This window comes from Micromesistius poutassou (genome assembly GCF_964030765.1).
Source record: "Micromesistius poutassou genome assembly, chromosome: 6".
NCBI classification, from domain to species: Eukaryota; Metazoa; Chordata; class Actinopteri; order Gadiformes; family Gadidae; genus Micromesistius; species Micromesistius poutassou.
The window spans coordinates 12,050,864-12,076,376 of record NC_140276.1 but is presented as its reverse complement, the minus strand read 5'-3'; the positions used below and the strand labels follow the sequence as shown (position 1 = coordinate 12,076,376).

The 25,513-nt window shown below is 45.9% G+C and overlaps 2 protein-coding genes across 3 annotated transcripts; both read left to right on the top strand.

Moving 5' to 3' along the window:
* Nucleotides 1–595: 595 nt before the first annotated feature.
* Nucleotides 596–2,630, top strand: LOC311345135 (uncharacterized protein; the record flags this gene model as incomplete). Of its 2 annotated transcripts, XM_084469506.1 has the most annotated exons (6): nucleotides 596–647; nucleotides 799–1,134; nucleotides 1,273–1,641; nucleotides 1,809–1,925; nucleotides 2,123–2,178; nucleotides 2,502–2,630. In XM_084469506.1, 6 exons carry the CDS (start codon nucleotides 608–610, stop codon nucleotides 2,628–2,630), a joined length of 1,047 nt encoding a protein of 348 aa, XP_084325632.1. The 2 variants fall into 2 exon arrangements, with proteins under 2 accessions (XP_084325632.1, XP_084325633.1); XM_084469507.1 differs by lacking the exons at nucleotides 596–647; nucleotides 799–1,134 and having other exon boundaries at nucleotides 1,248–1,641.
* An 11,642-nt stretch (nucleotides 2,631–14,272) lies between these two features.
* LOC311345219 (uncharacterized protein) lies at nucleotides 14,273–16,135 on the top strand (the record flags this gene model as incomplete). Its single annotated transcript, XM_084469599.1, has 4 exons — nucleotides 14,273–14,312; nucleotides 14,462–14,803; nucleotides 14,927–15,319; nucleotides 16,050–16,135. 4 exons carry the CDS (start codon nucleotides 14,273–14,275, stop codon nucleotides 16,133–16,135), a joined length of 861 nt encoding a protein of 286 aa, XP_084325725.1.
* Between the last annotated feature and the right edge of the window lie 9,378 nt (nucleotides 16,136–25,513).

Here is a 25,513-nt window from a genome sequence, read left to right as displayed (position 1 = left end):
TATGTCAACTGTGTGTGTGTGTGTGTGTGTGTGTGTGTGTGTGTGTGTGTGTGTGTGTGTGTGTGTGTGTGTGTGTGTGTGTGTGTGTGTGGAGACGACAGTGCAATGTTTATCCATAACAAATAATGCAGATATAAATTGATTGGCATAAAGCTTTCTATGTTTGGTCAGCCCTCACTAAAAACTGTAACATACTACCTCCAATGTTTGGATCAGTGATATTCTCATGTAAGTTAAGATCTGAATAAAAGTATTAAAATATATATATAATAATAATATTTTACAATGGATATTCATAACATTGATAAAAAGGGTTAGGGTTAGCAAGCAAAATCAAATGTATTCATAATCAGGGAAAATATTGATTAAAAGCCAGCTTTCAATGCCACATAGATGAAAACAAAGTGAACGACATTGCTCTCAGTGTTCAGTTTAGATTTAAATATCACATGAACTGTACCTCACAGAAAGCGAAATGGATCATTGGCTTGCTTCATCAAGTGCCTCTTAGTTCCAGCCAATCACAGTGGTCCCAGGATATGTAGATGTTAGTCTAAAGTCAGAATCATTCACTTCAGTGAGTCCAGCGCTGGTTCAGCATCAAACCATGACAATGATTTTAGCAATGATTATTTTGAGTACTGCATGTAAGTACTGTTTTAATGAAGTGTACATCATTGAGGTGTTTGGTGATATTAATCTAACATAATTATTGTAGTAATATGTTATTCCATTTTGTATACTAAATTTAAAACAATAATGATGCAAGTTTCTTTCTTGTTTTTCTTTATGTTTAAGTGTTGATTCAGACCCAAGAGGATCCTCAATCACTCTATTTCAATAGGGTTGAACTTGGAGATACTGTTACATTCAATTGTACAGTTTTCAAAGACCAGAATATCCAGTTATACTGGTATAAGCAATCTCTGGGATATAATCCCCGAATGGTAGCTAGAAGATATTATACATCAACGATTTATCCATATTTTATGTCGAGGTTCACAGCGGGAAATGGAAGTAACTTCAATTTGACAATCAGCAACGTTAAAAAAGAGGATGAAGCAAATTATTTCTGTAATCAAGGAGGAAAATATCAAACAATTTGGAATAATGGTGTTTTCCTGACTGTCAAAGGTAAATCATATATTTGTTTAGATATTTGTTGTTTTAAATATATATATATATACTATGATCGAAATTTAATTTTCTCTCAAAGAGCTGTAAAGATATTTGGTTTATTTCTTATTATGATTGTTTTATTTAACTGTTCAGATCCCAATGACCAGAGGTTTGTCTCCCAGGCTGTGGTCCAACAGCCTGTATCAGCATCAGCTCAGCTGGGAGACCCTGTGGCTTTCCAGTGCTCTATTACCTCCCAGAGGACAAACAGTAACCAGTGCCAATGGGAACCCAGTGTGTACTGGTTAAGATCAGGACCATCTCACCCTGCTGCCATTTACCTGAATGGATACAGGAGTGGTGAATGTCAGAATAGTTCTGGGCCTTCGTCTGCTCCACAGAGCTGTGTCTACACTCTCCCCAAGAACAATGTAGACTCCTCTGATGCTGGGACTTACTACTGTGCCCTGGCAGCATGTGGGGAAGTTGTGTTTGGAAATGGAACCAAGCTGGATGTAACAGGTATTTGACTTCTTACTTCAAGAATATATATATATATTATATATATACTTGTTTATTAGATTACTTTTAATTATAATGGAATAATCTAAGTTTAACATTGGTGATTTATTTGCTTGAAAATGAATCAATGTTTTCCATGAGATTTAAATCTTCCCTTTTAATTCTAGAACCCTACAGTCATCTGGTTACCGTGGTGCTTGGAATACTGTTGGCTTTCTGTCTGGTTGGGAATATAATCCAGTTCATAACCAGAAATAAAAATAAAGTTTGTGAGCATTGCAAAGGTACAGTACATTCTACACTTAGCCTACTGATGGGACTTCATATGATATCAGGACAGGTTAGATCCCCATGTTTGAGATATATATATATAGACATGTAAACATTTAAAACAGTTTGAACATCAGGGTTCTATTAAACATAACATTAACAATGCAAACTTAATCTTAAAAAGTAAATATTCTTCCGTTGTTATTGTCAGGAAATCCCAGTGCCTCCTACCATGTTTCCGATGCCTCAGTCATTCAAGAACAACAGGTACATCGGCATTGTGTTTTTTTTTTAATTTATATGTATGTTTATCAATTAATTATCATCAAGCATAACTACCATTTAGTGGCTTGGGTATGATACATACCCAATAAAATAAAATAAATAAAATGAGTTTAATTAATTAAATCTTCAGGAAAGCTGATATTGTTTTTATTGCAATATCTACCTACCTGGATAAAGTTTAGCTACCTGGTGTGTTATGGTACCAACCTGCATGTTCTTGGCCTTTATATATGAAGATACAAGTACACTAATTTGGATTGTATTCTCTTCAACGTTTGGTAGTAATACACAGCTCTCTGTTGTAGGACGGGGAAACAGATTCCTTGAACTACGCAGCGTTGGAGTTCTCTAGCAGGAAAACCAGAGGAAGGAAGAAGAACAGTGAAAGGACTCAGGAGAGTCTGTATTCTGCTGTGAGAGAAACCTGTCACTGAAGTTCATCAACCAGGTCCTAGTATAGTTTGTATAGAATTCCTCAATATTGTGATCCGGTTCAGGTACAGTAAATTGCTCAAGTCAAAGCTTAAGATAAGATAAGAAGCTCAAATATAACTTTACAACCCTGGATGGTGGTTTATTTCAAACAGTGTGATTTAAATGCGGATGAACCCACATCCATTTCTATTTTAGAGTTTATAGAAAATTTTCAGGAATTCGTGTTTACAAATAGAGCTAAGAATTAAATTTACAGTGAAGGATAAATAAGTGAATGTAAAAACTCAAAATAATGTAAAGTAAGCTGATATTAGCTGGAATGGACAAAGAACTTGTGATATTGATGTTATGAGCTCCATGCTCTAAACATCTTAGACTGACTGCTTTGTGGGTACTGCGAAAATAATTGCAAATTATGTTATAAAAAATAACACTTGGAAATGTTTATTGTTTTTCATTTCACGTGAAGGCTGCCACAATTATGTTAAGTGGTATAGCATGGTATTTGCTTGGTGACTATTGACAATAATTACAACAATTTAGAATGTAACAAGGTTGGAAAAGAGAGGACCCCTAATTTACCACACGGTGTTAACTTAATGAGCCATTTCAAAATATATCCCTTTTTAATAACACAATATTGGCGTATCCAACCAGCTGGAAGGGTTTGACTGGTGGACTGCATCAACTGGTAGGCTTGAGTTGATTTTCTTATATCTTGACCGACACCTCACACTATGTCAAAAAACTGACATGAGGCAATGTATTTATTAGGGCAGCGGTTCCCAAACCTTTTATACCACATACCACCTCAGTGTCTCCCCAAGTACCAACATTATGACTTATGATTATAGCGTTATAAAATATAACAAAATACAGTAGTGTAAGCCTGCCCTATTTAGCTATGCACAGTTCATGAAGGAGGTACATTTATTCTTTAAAATCAGACTCTGGGACTGATCGGACTGTGGGGCTGGGTGAGGCTGCACACCTGTTGCGGCCTCTGTGCATTGACTCATCAATGCTCACAGCTTGAACGAGCCAAAACCACACACACTCAGGGAGATCTCCTATGACAGCAGGTTACACCTGCGCAGTATCATTATACTCAAACTGAAATAAAGCGGTTTTAACATCACCACCCTGTGTCCTGGATTCAGAGGAGCCCAGTAAAAGCCACCTTGGTGGCGTGTAGCATTGACCTTACAACAATCAGCTGTAACATGAGGTGTAATCAGCTGTGTTGAGGCTAAATGTGTGAGGGAAGTTATAAAGTATCAGGGGTGAAGTACTTTCAACATATTGTTGAACCCCGTATTCTCTACCATAGAGAAGGCTGTCATGTCTGCCTATGCATTCCACTGTTACTGTGGTGAGCTCTTTGGAGCTCTGTGGGGGCCTGAAGGCTGCAGGGATAAGTGCTGCTGTTTGGTTACTGTTTAATTAGTTCACCTTGTTCCGCCGTATGTCTCCTCAACGTTTTCACTTGAGACATGTTTGGACATCGCACGTCCTACTCCATTGTTTTCCTATGGAGTAGGCGCCGCTGCAATTTCAGGGAGGGCCCTTGTCATTGGTTTGCATTACTTTTCGATTAAATTGTGTGTGTGTGTGTGTGTGTGTGTGTGTGTTGTGGCAGCCCGGTTCACGAATGGTACTCACACACACACGGAATGCACCACACTCAGATTGCAGGGTGAGCCGAAGCTGGCGTTTATTCGGCTCAATGGGTACAAGGTAAGGCAATGCAAAAACTAGAACAACTGTGTCCTCCGTGAGACTCTCCGTTATCTAATGGCTCTTTGCTGGTTCTTCTTGTTCCCCCCGGTGTGCGTCCATGCTCGTCTTTTATGCCGACTCTCCCCCCCTCCGGCCAGGTGCGTTGCATCCCGGTGATTGCGCCGGGTGCCGACGCACGCTCTGCTGCCGACTGGTGGGTGACGGCGGTATACCCCGTCGACCACCACCCCCCGGTTCCCCCGGATGGGGAGCGGGTTGTCACATCCCTTCCCCGTTAGCTGAGGCCTCCGGTCCCCGGGAACCCAGCCCAGGCAGGCATCCCGGCGTGACAAGGCGTCGGCGTTCGCGTGTTCTCTGCCCGGTCGGTGTTCCACCTTGAAACGGAAGTCCTGGAGGGCCAGGAACCACCGCGTCACCCTGGCGTTGGAGTCCTTGGCGCCGGCCATCCACTTCAGCGGCGCATGATCGGTGACCAAGGTGAATTCCCGACCTAGGAGGTAGTACCTGAGTTTAGTCAGCGACCATTTGATGGCCAGGGCCTCTTTCTCCACGGTCGAGTAATTCCTCTCATTGGGGAGGAGCTTCCGGCTGATATACGTGACGGGGTGCTCCTCTCCAGCCCGGACCTGGGATAGGACTCCCCCCAGCCCCACCTCCGAGGCGTCGGTGTGCACTATGAGGGGAGAAGTAAAGTCTGGGGTTATGAGCACCGGTTCGGAGCACAAGGCTCCCCGGAGCGACTCGAAGGCCTTCTCGGCCGCCTCCGTCCACCGGATCCGGTCTGGCAATGTCTTTCGGGTCAGGTCGTTCATAGGACTGGCCAGGGTGGCGAAACCGGGTATAAACCGCTGATAGTACCCGACCAGCCCTAAGAACGACTTTACCTGTTTTTTGGAGGTCGGTCAGGGCCAGTCCCGGATGGCAGCCACCTTGCTCTCCTGGGGCCTGACGTTTCCCCGACCCACCTGATAGCCCAGGTAGGCCGTCTCCTCCAACCCGAGACGGCATTTGGCCGGATTGGCGGTGAGACCCGCCTTCCGTAGCTCGCCCAGGACGGCCCTCAGCTGTCGGACGTGGACATCCCAGCTGTCGCTGTGGATGATGATGTCATCTATGTAGGCGGCGGCGTAGGCCCGGTGCGGCCGCAGGATCTGGTCCATCATGCGTTGGAAGGTTGCCGGGGCTCCATGGACTCCGAAGGGGAGAACGGTGTACTGGAACAGGCCATCCGGGGTCGCGAACGCCGTCTTCTCCCTGGCGGACTTGGTCAAGGGTACCTGCCAATATCCCTTGGTCAAGTCCAGGGTGGTGAGATACCGGGCCGGTCCCAGTCGCTCGATCAGCTCGTCCACCCTTGGCATGGGATAGGCGTCGAAGTCGGACACCTCGTTCAGCCGTCGGAAGTCATTACAAAACCTGTAACTCCCGTCAGGTTTGTGCACGAGGACGACTGGACTGGACCAGGCGCTGCGGGACTCCTCAATGACCTGCAGCCGCAGCATCCGGGCCACCTCCTCCTGGATCGCCGCCCGTCTGGCCTCCGGGACCCTGTAGGGCGGGACTCTCACCTTTATTCCAGGCGGCGTCCGGATGTCATGGTGGATCACCGTGGTCCGACCCGGGAGCTCGGAGAAGACGTCCTGGTGTTGCAGGACCAGGTCGGCGAGGTCTTGCTTCTGGGCCGGGCTGAGGTCCTCTCCTACCGGGACCACCGGAACTCCTCGTCGGGCCACCAACCCCAGGGGTGCCGGATCGGGCGGATCCCCTCCCCCCTTCCACTGCTTCAAAATGTTCACATGGTACAGTTGGGTAGGCTTACGCCTCCCGGGTTGGCGCACTCGGTAATTTACCTCCCCAACTCTCTCGACCACCTCGTATGGCCCCTGCCATTTGGCCAAGAACTTGCACTCCGCCGTCGGGACCAGGACCAGCACCAGATCCCCAGGCCGGAAGACGCGCAGCTGGGCTCCCCGATTGTAGACCCTCGCCTGGGCCTGCTGGGCACGCCCGAGATGTTCCCGGACGATGGGCCAGACCTGGGCCATACGGTCCCTCACCTGTTCGACGTGTTCCACCGCGGTGCGGTGGGGTGACGGTTGACTCTCCCAGGTCTCCTTGGCGAGATCCAGGATTCCCCGAGGCCTCCTCCCGTACAGGAGCTCGAACGGAGAGAAACCCGTAGAAGCCTGGGGCACCTCCCGCACCGCGAACAGTACATGGGGCAACAGCTGGTCCAAGTTCTTCCCATCTGCGTCCATGGCCTTTTTCAGCATCTGTTTTAATGTTTTATTAAACCGTTCCACCAGGCCGTCCGTCTGGGGGTGGTACACCGACGTCCGGAGCTGTTTGACCTGGAGAAGTCTGAGCAGTTCTTTTAGTACCCGAGACATAAAACACGACCCCTGGTCCGTCAGTACTTCCCGTGCTATCCCCACCCGGCTAAACAGAAGCATGAGCTCCCTCGCTACCGCCTTAGCGGTGGCCGCGCGCAGGGGCAGGGCTTCAGGGTACCGGGTTGCATAGTCTACCAGCACCAGGATGTACCGGTGTCCCCTGCTGGTCTTGGGAAGGGGGCCCACAATGTCCAGAGCTATCCTGTCGAACGGGGTCTCTATGATGGGCATGGGAATAAGTGGGTTCCTAGCCGAGGAGCGAGGAGCTACCCGCTGACACTCCGGGCACGTTTGGCAGTAACGTTCTACGTCCCTCTTCACCCCCGGCCAGTAAAATCTCGCCAAGACCCGATCCCGGGTTTTGTCCATGCCCAGGTGTGCTCCCAGGAGGTGTGTGTGTGCCATATACAGCACCTTGCTGACATATGTCCGAGGGACCACTAATTGCTCGGTCACCGCCCCGTCCTTTTCCACCACCCGGTATAGCAGAGCCCCCCTGGTGCTAAAATGTGGGTGTGGCAGGCAACTCACCGAGTCCCGGGTCTGTCCGTCGTGTGCGAGGACATGGCTCCAGGCGTGTTTGAGGGCGTCGTCCTGCAGCTGAGCGCTCGCAAACTGGCCCGGCCGAGTGGTTCCTAACCCCCCCTCCGGTAGGAAGTCCGAAAACTCGGTGAGAGGAGAACTCTCTGCTTCCTCGGGTGGGTCGTCCAGGTCTGGCGCCGTCAGGGTATCCGAGGTGCCGGGTCCGAGCCGCTGTGATCCAGAAGCGCGCCCTCCCGAGCGGGCTGGAGATCCCGGTGGCGAGGGTCCGTCCCCTTCTGGCCCGGGGTCCTCTGCCGATGACTCCTCCTGGGTCGCTGGTATCCGGATGGCCCCATACGCCGGCCGCCCCTTCCTCCTCGCTCGGCGAGCAGGCTCTCCCCTTACCCGATTTTCCCGCTCCGGATCCCAGAGTCTGTGGAAAATCGGGCAATCCCTCCCGATAAGAAGGGGTACCGGCAGGTGGGGTACGATCCCCGCCCGGGCTGTGAACACCCCGTAGGGGGTCCGTATGACCACATGGCATGACCCATAGGTCCGGGTATCCCCGTGTACACAGGCCACCTCCATAGGTTCCCCACCCTTCCCCCCCGCTAGTTCGGGACGAAGGAGGGTCACCACACTCCCCGTGTCCAGGAGGGCCTGTGTGTCCTGGGTCATAACCCGTGCTGGGATGGTCGGGGACCCAGCTACCCCCTGTGCCCAACAGGTGGCCAACATACAGGGCCGGTACGTACCCTCGTCCGCATAGGCCGATGGCATCGACACGTCTCTGTCCCCGGGACAGTCTCGTGCCAAATGCCCCTGCTGACCACAGGCGTAGCACCGTCTCCCTTCTCGACCCTCCCGGGACACGATCGGCGGCTCCGGTGGTGGTGTCCGCGACGCCGTCAGGGGCCTCCTCCGGTCTCGTCGGTTCTCGGTCGGCCGCAGGCTGGTCCGGGGACTGGCGCTGAGATGCTGGGCTACCTGCCAGTTCTCCAATTGCCGGATCAAGTCGTCTACCGTCTCGGGATGGTGGTGGGCCAGGATCCTCCGGGCTTCGGCCGGCAGCTGACGAACGGTGTTATCGATGAGTACCCGATCCACCGGGCTGGGTCCCTCACCCGTGGTCAGCCACCTCCTTACTAGCCGACCATGCTGGGCGATCTGGGTCCGCACTGCACCGTGGATGTCAAACCGCCAGTCGTGAAACCGTTGGGCGCGGGCCGCGAGGTTGTGCCCGTAGTAGGCCAGTATGGCCTGCTTGAGCGCTGGATACTGCTCGGCGTCCTCGGGTGGTAGATCCTGGCTCGCCTGCTGCGCGGGACCGGTGAGGAAGGGCGAGATGATGTGGGCCCACTGTTCTGCCGGCCAGTTCTCCCTCCGGGCGGTCCTCTCAAATACCTCCAGGTACGCCTCGACATCGTCGTCCGGTCCGAGCTTGGTGAGCCGGCTGGTCGGAGCGGCTGTCGGCGCGACCGTCGGCGCGGCTGTCGGCGCGTCGCGGACGGCATGCTGCGTGAGCCGGATCACCGCTTCGCGGAGCAGAGCGAGACTTTCCGCCGTCTCCCGCTGTACCGCGGCAGCCTGTGCCTGGAGCTGTTGTTGTCTCTGAACAACAGAGGGAGCGGCGGTGCCGTCGGGGTTCTGCATGATGGATCGAGTGGGTACGTTACCGTGTGAGGTAGTGGGGTCGGGTTGCCCGCATTCTCCACCATATGTGGCAGCCCGGTTCACGAATGGTACTCACACACACACGGAATGCACCACACTCAGATTGCAGGGTGAGCCGAAGCTGGCGTTTATTCGGCTCAATGGGTACAAGGTAAGGCAATGCAAAAACTAGAACAACTGTGTCCTCCGTGAGACTCTCCGTTATCTAATGGCTCTTTGCTGGTTCTTCTTGTTCCCCCCGGTGTGCGTCCATGCTCGTCTTTTATGCCGACTCTCCCCCCCTCCGGCCAGGTGCGTTGCATCCCGGTGATTGCGCCGGGTGCCGACGCACGCTCTGCTGCCGACTGGTGGGTGACGGCGGTATACCCCGTCGACCACCACCCCCCGGTTCCCCCGGGTGGGGAGCGGGTTGTCACAGTGTGTAGGTGTGTGTGTGTGTGTGTGTCTAGAGGTCCCAAAAAATCTTACTTAGGTATTGAAGTAATGTAACTTTCATGAAATTATACTCAAGTAGGTGTTAAGTTACTGGTATAAAAAATACAAGTGAGTTGAAAGTTACTACTACTTATGACAAAGTCTTTGACAAATGCGCATAATGACAGGTGGTATTAACCAATAGGTCTGTTGAGTGTTGTGGGTTGGCCTTAAGATCAAATATTTTCTTGCATTTATTATTCTGCCTCATTTCTTCTGCTAGAGCCTATTAAAAGTGTGCTTGAACGAATGCCTTTTTAAATGCAGAAAGTATTTCACTCAAAGCCAACTTCAAGGTTCATTGTATGACAGGAAACAATACCTCATTGAATGTTGCTGAAGAACAATAGCAACGCATCCTGTTGAAGCCTTCAGTAAGGTCTATTCATGCTTTTGGTGCTGCCTTGTAACAACGACATGGCCAGCCACAGCCCCTATCTCATACCTCGACCACAAGTGTGTATGTGTGCATATGTGTGTGTGTGGCTTTTTCACAGAACAGTGTAAATGTACTGTTGTGTGCCCGTGAGGCCACACGTTGACGCACCTAGCCCTAAGCCTCACACTGCCCAATCAAGGGTAGGACATCTGCTATTAATCCGGACAATAAATGAACACTGTTGAATTGCTGAACTGTTGTAACTAATGATCTGCTGTATCTGAAATGTTATATTACTGATCTGCTGTTTCAACAATAAGTGTACTGTCTACCTCAAAGAAAAGCGGAACCATCATGACCATCTGTTCGTAAAAAAGACTGCCATATGTGAGACATCGAAATGCTGAAATATTGGAACTGCTGATCCGCGGTTTCGATGCTAAGTATACCGGTGGCCTCCGAAGAAAACGGGAACAATCGTGCACATCTGCTCATGGAAAAAAACCAGACTTTCAGTGACACTACCATATATGAACAGGACTTCCGAATAACACTACCATATATGAGCAGGACTTCCGAATTTAGTTTCCATCATGTGGAAAATACTGAGATGTTGAATTGTTGAACTGCTGAGCTGCTGCGTCAGCAAAAATTGTACCAAAGGACCCCAGAAGAAAAACAGGAACCTCCATGCCTCTCTGCCTCTGATTAAGACGGAATATAACTATATCATAACTACGCATGCGCCTGCCTTCGCACGCACAAATCAGCTGGCGACTGGTATATATAGAGCACACCCAGGACCCTCTCGGCAGCACTTCTTCTCCTGCCTTCTTTTACTCACTAACCCACGGGGTCTGATGGAGTCACTTGTTGACTCTATTGGACCCCGGTCACTGCTTCTTCCTCTCCTTCCCTTTCTCCCTCTACTAGCTTAGTGAAGTAGCCTCTACGGAGATCCTCTACTTATTTAGTAAGGCAGCCTCTACGGAGATCTTTTTAGCTTATTGCGATTACCTCTCTTTAGTTTATTCTTTTTCAGATTTACTGGGATAGCACCCACGCAGGACCAAGCTGTGACACGGGATTATATCTATTATATCTAATCTTACTTATATTGTTTATTGATAATTTGTATTGTTGATTGATAATTGATTGTATGGTTTATTGTATGGTTTATTGTAACGCTGCTCGTGCAGTCTAATAGACTCAATTGTTGACTCTAATAGATATGCAAAGACAGGAGCGTGTAGACCTCTTAATAGAAACCTTAATGATGATTTAATGTTTTAGACTCTTTTTAATGTAATCGTGATTTTCTGTAACATTTTGTAAAACGGTATTATATATTAGACTCTGTTAACATTTAACCTCTTTCTCTTGACAATTCCTTTTTTCTGTCATAGTGTAAACGAGTTTATTGAATCTAAATAAAACTACCTTACTACATTTTGTAGTAGGCGATTAAATCAGTTCTTCAGTAATTGATCCGGCTCCCCAGTAAGGGCCTGACCAACAGCTCGCAGCTCTCCCAGCCTCCGCACGATAGGTGAGGTGCATGACACAAACAAGGTTGATGGTGACTGGTCCGGAGAGTGAGGCAATATAAAGAGGTTCAGACTTGTTCCCCGCTTCGTGGCCCATAGGGACTGGGGTGGTAAGAGACGCCACAGAGTTCGATCGAAACGCATATAGCCTAAATTTAGCTTAACCTCGTAGGGGCTTAAACGAGTGACCTGTGTTGGACACATAGACCAGAGTCTTCCTCCACTGAGCTTAGCCGAGGATCTCTAACACCTCACCCAGAGTGAGGGAGTATTACACTCCAATGACAGGCCCTAGTGGGGATCTAACGGGTGCAACGCCCCCACCCCCTGCCACACACCCAACCATTGACCCAATATCCATGAAGGAGTTGATGAAACTCCTGCCTCATAGGCAACTCAAGGAAAGCCAGATTAGAGGCCCAGAAGATAAGAGAGGGCATGGGGACCACCGTTACGGCAATAAACAATCTTTTGGACGAAGGGGCCTCAGAGATTCACATAGAGAGACTCTGCCTCGCAATCCCTGGAGGGAATAGACTAGCCTCCGGTTGGAGAAACTGGTCTCAAAAAGAGAGATCATCAGAATTAACCATCTATGACACTCACTCTCTTATAATCCAGAAAGCACAAAACTTCAAATCAAACAGACCCACACCCCAGAGTTCTCCCCGAGCAGGAGACTCCAGGGACACAAATAGGGAAGTGAGTGGTCCCTCCCACAATCAGGCCCCCAGAGCTGACAGTGTGTCAGACATAAGGGAGGACAATCGTTCCCCCAGAGGGAGAGGTGAGCCATCTAACCGAGGTCGTCCGGGGTTTGGAAACAGAGGACCCAGACCGGGACCCACTACCCACAGCCAGACACAGACTATGGCACAGGAAGGCCCGAGAGCCTAGACAGTTCCCCAGAAACCGGGTTACCTAGACACAGACGCTTATGCTGCGCTAACCAAAGAGCAGAAGGACCAAAGGAAGGCCCAGTTTGCAGCTTGGAAGGCAGGACAGCCCCTCTCCACATAAAGAGGGGTATTCCCCTTCCCCTAACAAGAAGGGGAAGCAGACCTATTATGAACTATTAGTATCTATTCTATGTGATTCTGTTATTCTCTATTATGTTATATTATGTTATATGTTAATTACAATGTGTAGAATGTGCAAATAAGGGGGGTGCAAAGCGGCTTCCCTGCCCCCCGGAAGCAATCCACTGTGATGTCCAAGGAGAACACTACTCCGCAGATATCGCAGGCCCATTTGTCTGCACAACAATGGGCACAAATACTTCCTGGTCGTCGTTGATAATGAAGACGGGACCTGTGCATCGATCACAAGTTGTCCCCTGGGTAGTATAGTTCCTAATAAAAATCCTAAAACTTCCAAACAGAAAAGTGACTCTTCCCTATAATTAGACCAGATCGCACCCTTGGGTCGTAGTACAGGCGAACAGAGGAACAACTGCCTTGGTCCTCTCCTTCACATCAACCTCACCAATTTGTGTGTATGCACTACTGTAAAACCTGCGGGGCTGGGAGGGGCATCTGTTTCGTGCGGAACACTCGACAGTACATAGAGATTAAATAGAAAGGCATGATTGTGAGTGATGAGTTGAGTGACTAGTGGTAAAAGATGTTGCCCATTCTGCTAGCCGTATGTCCTCTAGCATGGTTCCCCAAGCCTGAGGGGCTCTGATGGAGTAGGAACAGTCACCTCTCGATATGAGTTGAGACTTTGTTACATCAAGGAGGACCCTGCCTGAGGAGAAAGGCTGCACACTGACTCGTAAGGGGCTACAAAATGATTTAATTGTGATCTACAGGATTTAAATACATTTTAAACGTCAATGGAGAAGCCACAATTGCAGTCTGTTAGAACCAGTAGAGAAACTTAGCTGCTGAATTCTAGACTAGTTGGAATATCACATTCATTTCAAATATGAGAAACATAAATTATCATTGTCATCATATTGAAGAGATTATCTAAATTCTAATTAGCGTCTTATAGAGGAAATACAGAAACACATTTAATGGCTGATGATTTTTAAGTTTTTAATTTAGGTATGCATCTCCAGAAACAAAGTGAATCATTGGCTAGTAGTCTTGAAGGTCCAGCCAATCACAATTGATGTATGGCATGTACATGTTGGTCCAAACTGTCACTCAGCACTAAAAACGTGATGATGTTGGCAAGTTATTTTGCAATGACAATTCTGATTGCAGCATGTAAGTACAATTACGCTTCAAATCAACTTTTTCCTGTAAATGATTAAACAATTGTCACTTGCATTGTAGCATGTAGGTATATTTCATATTTTTGTATTTCTTTATTTCTAGTGCCGGTTGAGACCGAAGACATTCCTCCTTCAGTTTCTGAAATAAAAGCAGAACTTGGAGATAAGGTTACTTTACCTAAGCTATAAGTTAGACTTGTACAAGCAATCCCATGGATATGTTCCCCAAACAGTCGCTTGAAGAGTGTTTGGAAAAACATATATTCATTCGACATTCTACAACACTGCTAGACAAACTGTTAAGTGGGAAATTTGCAATTAAAAATAAACGCAACAAATGAAAAAAAAGCTTTGAAATGTTTGTTTCTAATTAGCAATGAACACTGCCTTGATCATTTAATTGTAGGTTTCATGGGTCGTATGCGTCTTTTGGCTTGGTGTTTTTAGCAAAAATAATGGGGGAGGGTCCACCCAGATGGGAGGAGATGACTGGTGGACAACATTGAGTTGTAGGCTGGAGTTTATCTGTTTGTCAGACATCTGAGAGAACCCGCCCACTGAGGTCACACATTTAGACTTTATAATGGTTTGTTAACACCACATCACATTGGTCCCAGGATATGTAGATGTTAATCTAAAGTCAGAATCTTGCACTTCAGTTAGTCCAGCGTTGGTTCAGCATCAAACCATGACAATGTTTTTAGCAATGACGATTCTGAGTACTGCATGTAAGTACTGTTTTAATGAAGTGTACATTATTGAGGTGTTTGGTGATACAAATCTATTGTAATTCTTGCAGTAGGATGTTATTGCATTTTGTATTCTAAATATATAACAATAGTGATGTATGTTTCTTTCTTGTTTCTCTTTGTTTTAGTGCTGATTCAGACCCAAGAGGATCCTCAATCACTCTATTTGAAAAAAGTTGAACTTGGAAACACTGTTACTCTCAATTGTACTGTTTTGAAAAGCCAGAATACCAATGAAGAGTTATACTGGTATAAGCAATCTCTGGGATATAATCCCCAAATGGTAGCTAGAAGATATTATACATCAAATATTTATCCATCTTTTATGTCGAGGGTCACAGTGGGAGAAGGAAATAACTTCCATTTGACAATCAGCAACATTAAAAAAGAGGATGAAGCAAATTATTTCTGTAATCAAGGAGGACAATATCTAAACATTTGGGAAAATGGTGTTTTCCTGATCGTCAAAGGTAAATCATATATTTGTTTGGATATTTGTTGTTTTAAATATCATGATCGAAAAAACAAATTCCTCTGAAAGAACCGCAAAGATATTTGGTTTGTTTCTTATGATGATTTATTTAACTGTTCAGATCCCAATGACCAGAGGTTTGTCTCCCAGACTGTGGTCCAACAGCCTGTGTCTGCATCAGTCCATCTGGGAGACCCTGTGGCTCTCCAGTGCTCTATTACCTCCCAGAGGACGGACCACAGTAACCAGTGCCAAGGGGAACCCAGTGTGTACTGGTTCAGATCAGGATCATCTCACCCTGCTGCCATTTACATGAATGGAAACAGGAGTGGTGAATGTCAGAATAGTTCTGGGTCTCTGTCTGCTCCACAGAGCTGTGTCTACACTCTCCCCAAGAACAATGTAGACACCTCTGATGCTGGGACTTACTACTGTGCCCTGGCAGCATGTGGGGAAGTTCTGTTTGGAAATGGAACTACGCTGGATGTGTATCCAAATGGAACTAACAAAACAGGTCAATATATATATATCCTACTTCATGTGGGGAAGTTGTGCTTGGAAATCAAACCAAGCACATGATGTAACTGGTTGATATCCTACTTCCAAATTATTTGCTAATAATTTGATTAAGAAGGCATTAGAAATATACTTTTATAGAGAATATATGTTATACTGAGGGCATATTTGAGATTGTATATTTAGATCCACATGGAATACTCTGAACTGGATGGTACAGATTACAGAAATTATATGATCTCTAGAGATTCATGATGACCCATTGTTCATTGTCTGATTCTAGATCCCAACTGTCAGCTAGTGATCTTGCTGCATCGGATTCTGTTGGCTTGCTGTCTGCTTGTGATTATAATCCTCATTCTAATCATACATTACAGGTTTGTGAGCATTGTAACACTACAGCACATTCAACACAATAACTCATATCAGGACAGGTTTAAGAGCATCGCCACCTCTTAGATAGAGAAGTTTCAGTGTGCAAGATCGCCTACATTAATTCAGCAGTACATTCAGCAGAATATTTTATTTTCAATAGTTATAGTAGTGATCAGGACTATCTGATCCATACTCATCATTTATATATATATATATATATATATATATATATATATATATATTATATATTTTGAACCAAAGATTAACTATCTGCAAAAGCATAAAAGTGTTGTTAGATGACATAACATAAAATATTGTGTCAACTGTGAATCCTCTCAAACGTTTGTTTGTAGTAATGGGATTTGTAGGACAGGAAAAGAGATTCCTTGAACTACGCAGCGTTGGAGTTCTCTGGCAGGAAAAAGAAGAAGAACAGTAAAAGGACTCAGGAGAGTCTGTATTCTGCTGTGAGAGAAACATGCCACTGAAGTCCATCAACCAGGTCCTAGTATAGTCTGATATGGTGGATGTGCAGTACATTTCTAAAAGGGATAAAAAGTACAAGCCAAGTTAAGATATGAAAGACAATAAATAATATGATTCTGACAAAGCTCAAATAGCACATTTATACACAATGGAATGGGGTTTGGTTCAAACTATTTCCTTTTTTTTATTTATGGAGATGAGCAAGCATGTCATCTTGGGTTTCCTAGTATAGATACTTTCAGCCTTTACAAAAGGCATTATTAGTCCCATGCTCTAAACAACTCAGCTAGACAAACTGCTTTATGGGAAATTTGAAATAAAAATGAATGCAAAAAGCTTGAAAATGTTTGTTTCTAATTTGCAGTGAACACAGCCTCCATCATTGAATTGTAGGGTTTGTGGGGTTGTTTGTTAAGATCCCAATGGCTGTCTAAGTGGTTGTAGCAATGTAAACATGACTTGCTGATATTAAACAAATCGAAAAGAGACAAACAGCTATAAAATGTAAACAAGGATCAGAGACAAGTGTCTTTTGGCTTGGTGTTGTTTTACAATATGAATGACAATTTAGGACAGGAACAGGGGGAAAGGGCAGAAAGTGGTGGCATTTACAAAAACCTTGTTTTATCACAAGGTTTCATGTTGATGAGCCTTTTCAGAATCTATCCCTTTGTGACATCACAATGTGGGAGGGCCCACCCGACTGGTAGGCTGGAGTTGATCTGTCTGTCACACGTCTCAGTGAACCCGCCCACTGAGGTCACACATTTAGATTTTAAAATGGCTTGTCAACACCAAACCTGGTAGAAAGATAAGAGACACTTTGTACAGAGTGGACGGAGTCAGGGTTAGCAGCGTAGCAGTAAATCATATTATAGCGGTAGCACATAAAGCGGCTAGGTGGCTGCTAGCGATTGTCCACGCAACAGCTCTCGCTCATGCTGTCCTCCTCCTACTGCAAGGCAAAAGCAGGCACATAAATACACAATCCCTGGCAGGTCTGATTGCGCGCAGGTGCCGGCAATCAGCCCCAATCAACCCGGCAGACCTGGAGTGCTCCACACCTGACTCCCCAGCCCCACCTGCAGGCTAAACACCGTACGTCCCATTTAGGGCATTTAGCGTCCCCCCACACGGTATTGATAAGCACAGATAATAGAACGACTTCCTGAGAAGGGATTCCAGTGAACACAATATATCCACCATACACCAATAATACCCCATTCCCTCCCCCAAAGTTAAAGCGTGGAAGGAAGTGTGAAAGTCCTGAAGGAGCCCAGCTGATGTGTCAACAGTGAGTTGCTGAGACAAATGGTGATCTGGAGGGGCAAACAGATGGCTGGAGAGGTAAACGGTTAGCATTATTATGTATTATACATAATAATGTATTATTATATGAAACATACACCAATCACATGGGTGGTACCTGAGGGGTATTCCATCAACCAAGCTATGTGCAAAGCCGGGCTTATTTCGCCAGGTTCCGTTCCATTAATGTGACTTAAGGGACTCTCCGCTAAGTAACCATGGGAATTTATCAGACCAAATTAACCTGGTCCATGGCAGGCTAACGGTGTGTTCACACCGCACTTTGTCCCATTTCGCCTATTCGCGCGAATAGGCGAATGTTGCCGCGCGACAAATCATAATCTGTCGCTGTGCATTTTTGTGTGCATTCGCGGGGCGAATTTTTTTTTTGCCTGGCAACGGTCATTCATGCCAATTCATTCTCATCAACCATGGCCGAGATGTGTGTCTGTACCTGTTGTGGAAGAGGGAGAGCCCGTCGTTTATGGGTTAATAATATAATCCGGAGGCGCACACCGCTTTGTGCCGTGATATTATATATATCGTATATATTATATGATATAGATATTTATATATTATATGTAGATATAGAGCGGGAGTCGCAAACGGCAACAATCACTTTCTCCTCCAAGCTGCGGTTCACTGAACGGTTGAACGGTGATTGGCTGTTTTACGTTACTTCACCCAGGGAGTGAACTGATTGGCTGTTACGTGACGTCACCCAGGGAGTGAACGCTGATTGGCTGTTTTACGTTACTTCACCCACGTTACCCACAGGGAGTGAACGCTGATTGGCTGTTTCAACGCGAATGCCGCGAAGAAGTTGAAATATTTTAACTTTATTCGCGGGGCGAATTATTCGCGGTGCGAATCCACGTGAACGCGCTCGCCGTTCACGTGGAAAAAATTCGCGCTGTCAATCAAATCTTGTCGCGCGTATCGGCGAAAAAAAAATTCGCCCGATTCGCGTCTCCACGTTCACTTAACATTGAAACGTGTCGCGGGGCGAAGTGCGGTGTGAACACACAGTAGCTGCCACGCTTACTTGAGCTGTGTTTCAGAGAAGTCCATCTGTCAGGTCAAGTGTACCATCAGAAGGTTCCGCCAAGCCTAGTCCTCACGATTTTGTCAAGTGAAAGACCACAATCGGTCAAATTTACATACATTACATTAGAGTAAAGAAAGAGAAATGCCTCCTCCCTGCCATAAAAAAGGAAGAGATAGAGTTGCTTACAACGGATGTTGACAAAGTGGGAAAAAAACTGGACATAATGTTGCACGTTCTTGCCTTTGACCTCAATGAATTTGAAGTAGTGCTTATATCTCCACCTTGAAAATGCCAACTATTCGGATTGCTCCGGAATCGCCATTTCTACTGCTTCATCGAATCTGTTTGGTTTTTGTGTTTGCATGTGCGTGTGGCACTCGTATCCTGGCTTGTGTGTAAAAACACTGACTCAGATTGGCTACCATGAAACATGACTCAGCCAATAATAATCGCTTATCTCTTTGTTAAACCACCCGGTATCCTCACTATCAGTTTGTGTGGAGCCCGGTGCGTTCGGATTACGCAGTTTATTCAATCAATTCATAGTAACGCACCGAATTTTACTGTCAGTAATGGTAATGGCGTTGTAACGACGGAAAAAGTCATTTGTTAGATTACCCTGTTACTGAAAAAATAACGGCGTTATCTAACGCTGTTATTTTAAACAGCTTTTTACAAACACTGGATGTTGATACTTCACTTGCGCGGCTCGCGAAGTTGCGCAAGTTCTATTTTGGAACAATCACAGTAGAGCAATTGCTCTGATCCACAGACACGTGTAACATATTTCAGCCATAATATTCTCCCATAGCCACAATACTGAGTAAACATAACATAAGCTGACTTGTGTATAGTCACAACCAGGCACAACCAGCTGATCATACATAGATGAAGAGGGCGGGCTTTTAAAGCCACAGAACACGCCCACCTCTACTGCCTATTTAACTCGGACTCCGCCATTTTAGAATCAGAATCTCTTGGGCGGCGTATCGATTAGATGTAAAGCTTAGAGACGCTCCACGCGTGTTATATACGATCCCTCTCCTTTTGTTTCATAGACGATAGACAATAGACCAATAACCTTAACCAAATAAAGTGAGTTAAAAGCGATCCTGTCTCGGCGGCCTTTCCTGGACTAAAATATCATAACACACGTGACTAGCCTACTGCGCGCACTAGGATGGCTGTAATTCCATAAAAGCCCACCACGCGTCACTAGCGTTGTTTACCCTGGAACTTTGTTGGGAAAAACAGTCTGTCTAGCTACTTGACCAGATGAAGTGAGACGGAGAGGTAATAAAGTTTGTCAGCACGAGGGCCTCGGATTTATTGAGTAAAGTAGCAAAGGTGATACAGATTCATAAAGCGTGAGAGATCGAATATTTCTAAGTCCCTAACAGCGCTGAGGTCGTCTGGAGCTTCGCCTCCGTGGAAGTTCTGCTTCAGAAGAGCATGAGGTGATCTGTGTGGTACAGTCTTATGCTGTATTTTCCCTCTATTTTCCCTAAACGCACACACGAGGTGTGTGCGTTTAGGCTGGTGTGTGTGTTTCTGGATGTTTAGCTTGACCTTGAGCCTCTGGGCTCTGATATCGTTTATGAGTGTCTTCTGTGTTTCTAACCAGGTGCGAGGGCTTCTCGAGGGGTATCTTGACCCAGAGTTGTGGCCGAATATTATCAGCAGACTGACTCCTGTTCTTGCGAATGTGTGGTGCATTGTCTGAGTCTCCAGCATCTCCCCTAATTGGGACATGCGGCCTCCGGCTCAGGCCTTGACCTGAAAAAATGGCTGACTATATTCGTAATGTACATGTGATATGTTCGTTAGGCTATTTTGCCCATCAACTTTGACAGGGGCACAAAGGCCACCTTGAACGTAATTTTAAAAAACAACAACATTTTTTCACAGGGCATCAAGGCCAAAGTGCAGGGCAACGACGGCCATGGCCGTCATGGCCGTCGTGAAATTCCCACCCTGGTGAGTGATCTTGCTATAGTTAGTCAATTTAGAATATTTTTGGCTGCATTTAATAGGCCTATCTTTTCAAAGAAATGGAAAATACATGGCATGAAAAGTTAATTTATTTCTCCAGTAACCCTTCCTAACTAACTATTTGCGTGGTGATTGAACCCTGGACGACCGGGTACAAGTCCGACACGTTACCCAGACACTATCTTCCTGATTGCAATAATACGGTCAAAATTCCATTAAAATATGTTACGCCTATTACTACTTACACATTCAACCGGCTATTTTTTGCCATGCCATTTTTGCATGTTTTTATTAATGGTTAAGTTTTCCGTCCTTGAATTATTATATGGTTGTACTCCTCCACTAGACATCCACAAGCAGCTTCTGTTCGCTGCTGGAAAAGAATCCCGCTCGTGCCTTTTCTGACATTTTACCCATGATTCGACATTCAAGATTCTGGGCTGGTTATATGGCAAAATGGCATATAAAACACGACAGAAACTGTATTATGCTACGATACTTTATTTGGAACATCAACAAACACCACTAACCACTCTGTGAGTTGCACATTTCTGAAAACGAAAGTTTATGGTTGTTTTAAAGACAGGTTTGTGAATGCCCGTACCCAGCCATTCTGAAGCAGGCAGGGGTGATTCGAAATGAGCCAAATGCCCGAGACAGGACCAATAGTCAAAATTTCGGTGTCAACCACTGTATTTCATCCTAGACAACCAAGAAAGAGGGCAAAATGTGCTAAATACCGGAATTGTCCTTTAACTAGACCAAAAGGTCTCCACAGGTATTCATAGTGGCCACTCAAAGTCTTAAACCCAGTCTTCCACTCATTCCCCTCCCTTATCCTCACTCAATGTTAAGCACAATGTAGGTCTAATTCAGTGAAAATCTGAGCTCCCTGAAGTGATTCGAACACTGTTCATAAGGGGAAGGGGATAGCAAATTTTTACAGTGATCCTATTGAGTCCCCTGTAATCAATGCAAGGCCGCTGTCCTCCATCTTATTTGGCCACGAAGGGGGGGGCAAATATGGCCTGCTGCAAGGGCCTCCTCGGTGTAAGTCGACATAGTTAAAGTCTAGGGGCGTGATAGGGAGAATCTATCTATCTATCTTCCCGGTAAAAGATGGTGGTGGGGTTCCCAGTAAAGATCTATGGCACAGTCATAAGGTCTATGGGGGGGTAAGTCCTTAGCGCGTGTCTTGCTAAAGACCTCCTCCAGATCCCAGTACTCCCTGGGAATATTGTAATATCTAGGTTGCTTTTGCCCTCTGTGGCAACTACCCTACCAGTGGAGACGACAGCTAGACAGGTGTGGAACCTGGAATCGTCAATGTGAAGATGTATTTTTCGTAACAATTTTATCGGCAGATCAATCAATTGATAATTACGTGTTCCTAACCAGGGGTGACTGAGTACTAAGGGAGACTAAGGAGAGTCAACAATATAAAACTGTATAGTCTCTCTCAGCCTACTTGCTACCTCGAGATGGAGTAGGATATTGCAGTGCGTAATGGTACCTGACTCTAATCTAGCCATCATGGGCTATCACAGGGACAGGTGCCGAGGGAGGTTGTTGGGGAACACCCCACTCTTGGGCAAGGAGTGGGTCTGTGAAACTCTCTGCTGCCCAAGAGTCAATGAGGGCATGTTTTGTTACAGTGGGTCCACTGTAGGACAACTTGGGTAAATGTACGGGAATCGTGCTAGAGGGAGTAGAGGGAGATTGCTGACTCACTATCACCCCTCCTGTGACTAGTGAGCCCGACCATTTCCTCAATGCTCTGGACAGGCGAGCCAATGATGACCTGAGCGTAAAAAGTACAGGCAGAGTACCCTAGTCATGCAAAGTTGCTTCTCCTCCGGAGATATAGTCATTCCATCCAATTGCATGGGTTCCACCTGGGCCGTCTCGTCCTCCTACCACAAGTAGAGTTTGTGGTAGGAGGAAGATGAAAGTAACCTCTAGTTGTCTCCATCCTCTCGCCCACTCTATCCGGACTTCAGCTGTCCTTCCTCAGTGTGAGGTCTATGAGGGCGTCCAATTGAAGAGGTAACTCTGGAGAGGCGAGCTCGTCCTTCATTACCTCCGAAAGACCCTGGTCGAACAAGACGGCCAAAGAACACTTCTCCCATCCTGTCTCCCTCGCAAGAGTGCAAAACTCAATTGAGTAGTCAGCCACCGAGCGATCACCCTGGTGACAGGTGGTGAGCCTCCAACCCTCTTTGTGTCCCATGTCAAAAACTTTGTGAAACGCCTCAACAAAGCGATCAACCTTTAAGCAAACTGGAGTCTGTTTCTCACACTCCGCGGTGGCCCAAGAGCCCTACCCTTCAGCAGGGCGATGATGTAGGCAACACGGGGTTGTTCTGCATGGAAGGGTTGCAGTTTGGATGCAAAAGAAAACTGTCAGGAACTCCCTGCAGTCCTGCAGTCTCCTGTCATATCGCTCCGGCGGGAGTAAGTAGGGTTACTGCGATGTCATCGGCGGGAATGAATGAACAACCGCTGTAGCCTCTGTATTGCCGGAGGTCTGGGGAACAGTTGGTTGAACATCCAGGATTCTCTGCATGGCAATGTTCAACTCGTAGAGATTTTGCTGATCTCCTTGAGGGTTTGGTCATGCTGAGACATCGGCTGCCGCTGGATCCATTTTTGGATACGAAATCTCCATATGACTTGGAACATGCCAGTGGATCTGTGTACAGAGATGACTCCAGAGAGAGAACAGGGAGAACACAAACAAGATAAAAACAAGGGCATGCCCTGCACTTAACACCTGACAAGACAGAGACAAGATATCTTTGGCTGTAAATGAATGTTGGGTATGTGTCTCTGGAATGGACTGCTCTCTGCAGTGCAATAGGATCCCAATTATTATATTAGACATTAGCATAACTGAAAGAAAATCAATCAATCACTTCACTAAGACAGTCATCCAAATTGTTGATAACAACTACTTTAATTATTTTCCTTTACTGTTAAAAAAAAAGCACATGCAAGCAAAATTAATATAATACAATTAAAATCTTTCTCTGTTCACTAAACGGACAGTTACCATTCAGTTTCAGTCAGAGATGGGAATATATAACCAATTCATGGTTGGTTGGCGTGACCCAGACTGAGCCGTATTGAGCCGTAGGCCTACTCGTCTCACAGTACTACTCCGTTGAGGTACTGAGACGCCTGAAAGGGTCCCGGCAAGTTTGAGCTACACACGCCGTCCGTTGATTGGTCGACAGAATCGTCCCTTCCGTGTGACAGGGGGATAACAAACAAACAGTACCCGGGAGGTATTTCTGGACAACGGCGAAAGTTTAGTTTATTGAAGAAAATGTCGAGCAAAAATTTGCCGTCCTTGGACGTCCTACATTGTTGCTCTTTGTTCATCGTGCACGTTCTTCTTTTTCCTTGGATTTATTAGCATGCTACACTGTGTCGGGCTGCTATGAGTTCACGATGCTTACGTAGCTGCCATGGCTATCGCCGTCCGGCTTAAACCACGCCCTACCATAAGGGTACTGGCAGCGGTTGAAACGCGAGCCGTAACTGAGCTGGGCTATACCGCACCCTCACTACTCGGCTGAGGCGTGCTGGGTCCGAAGCGTACCCGCCAGTGGAAATGTGCCAATAGCAACACATCCTGTTGAGACCAGAGTCAGGTCTATGTATGGTTCAGAGTTGTGGTAGTGTGTCAAAAACAAAGACATGATCGTCCAATACCCCCGCCTCTCAACTTGCTGCCTCATTCTCTGTTCACAAACCAGTGGTTAAAAGCACATACACTATAGGGAGAATGATTAAAGGAAGTGGCACTCAAAAGTGTAACTGCCACTTACACTGGTAGTTGATGAGTTGAGATGAAATTGATGAGTTTCTTGGAGTTGCTCCAACACAGAACACATTAATATCTCTCCATGCAAAGCTGAGGTTCATTTTGGTACTCAAACATTCAAACTAATTCGATAAGATCTGTCCTAAGTCACAGAGAGGTGCATATTAACTCCTAACTTTCAGTGTTTTTCAACAACTACTACTGCTACTAATGCTACTGTGTCTGCTACTACCGATGATGGTAATACATTCATTTAATCTTTTAATGCATTTCTCGTGTGATGTTTTTATCCACCTCATTCTCATATCAGTGTGTGTGTGTGTGTGTGTGTGTGTGTGTGTGTGTGTGTGTGTGTGTGTGTGTGTGTGTGTGTGTGTGTGTTGAGACGAAGGTGCAATGTTTATCCATAACAAATAATGCAGATAAAAAAATAATGGCAGAAAGCTTTCTTGGTCTGCCCTTACTAAAAACTGTAACATACTTCCTTCAATGTTTGGATCAGTGATCTTCCCATGTAAGTTAAGATCTGAATAAAAGTATTAAAATGTGTGTGTGTGTGTGTGTGTGTGTGTGTGTGTGTGTGTAATGTTTAGATTGTGGATATTCATAACATTGATAAAAAGGGTTAGGCTTAGCAAGCAAAATCTAATGTATTCATCATCAGGGAAAATATTCATTAAAAGCCAGCTTTCAATGCCACATAGATGCAAACAAAGTGAACAACATTGGTTTTCAGTGTTGAGTTTGGATTTAAATATCACATGACCTGCACCTCACAAAAAGCAAAATGGATCATTGGCTTGCTTCATCAAGTGGCTCTAAATTCCAGCCAATCACATTGGTCTCAGGATATGTAGATGTTAGTCTAAAGTCAGAATCTTGCACTTCAGTTAGTCCAGCGTTAGTTCAGCATCAAACCATGACAATGTTTCTAGCAATGATGATTTTGAGTACTGCATGTAAGTACTGTTTTAATGTGGGTACATTATTGAGGTGTTTGTTGATAAAAAAATCTATTGTAATTCTTGCAGTAGGATGTTATTGCATTATCTATACTAAATATACAGCAAGTGATGGACGTTTCTTTCTTGTTTCTCTTTATTTTTAGCGTTGATTCAGACCCAAGAGGATCCTCAATCACTCTATTTGAAAGA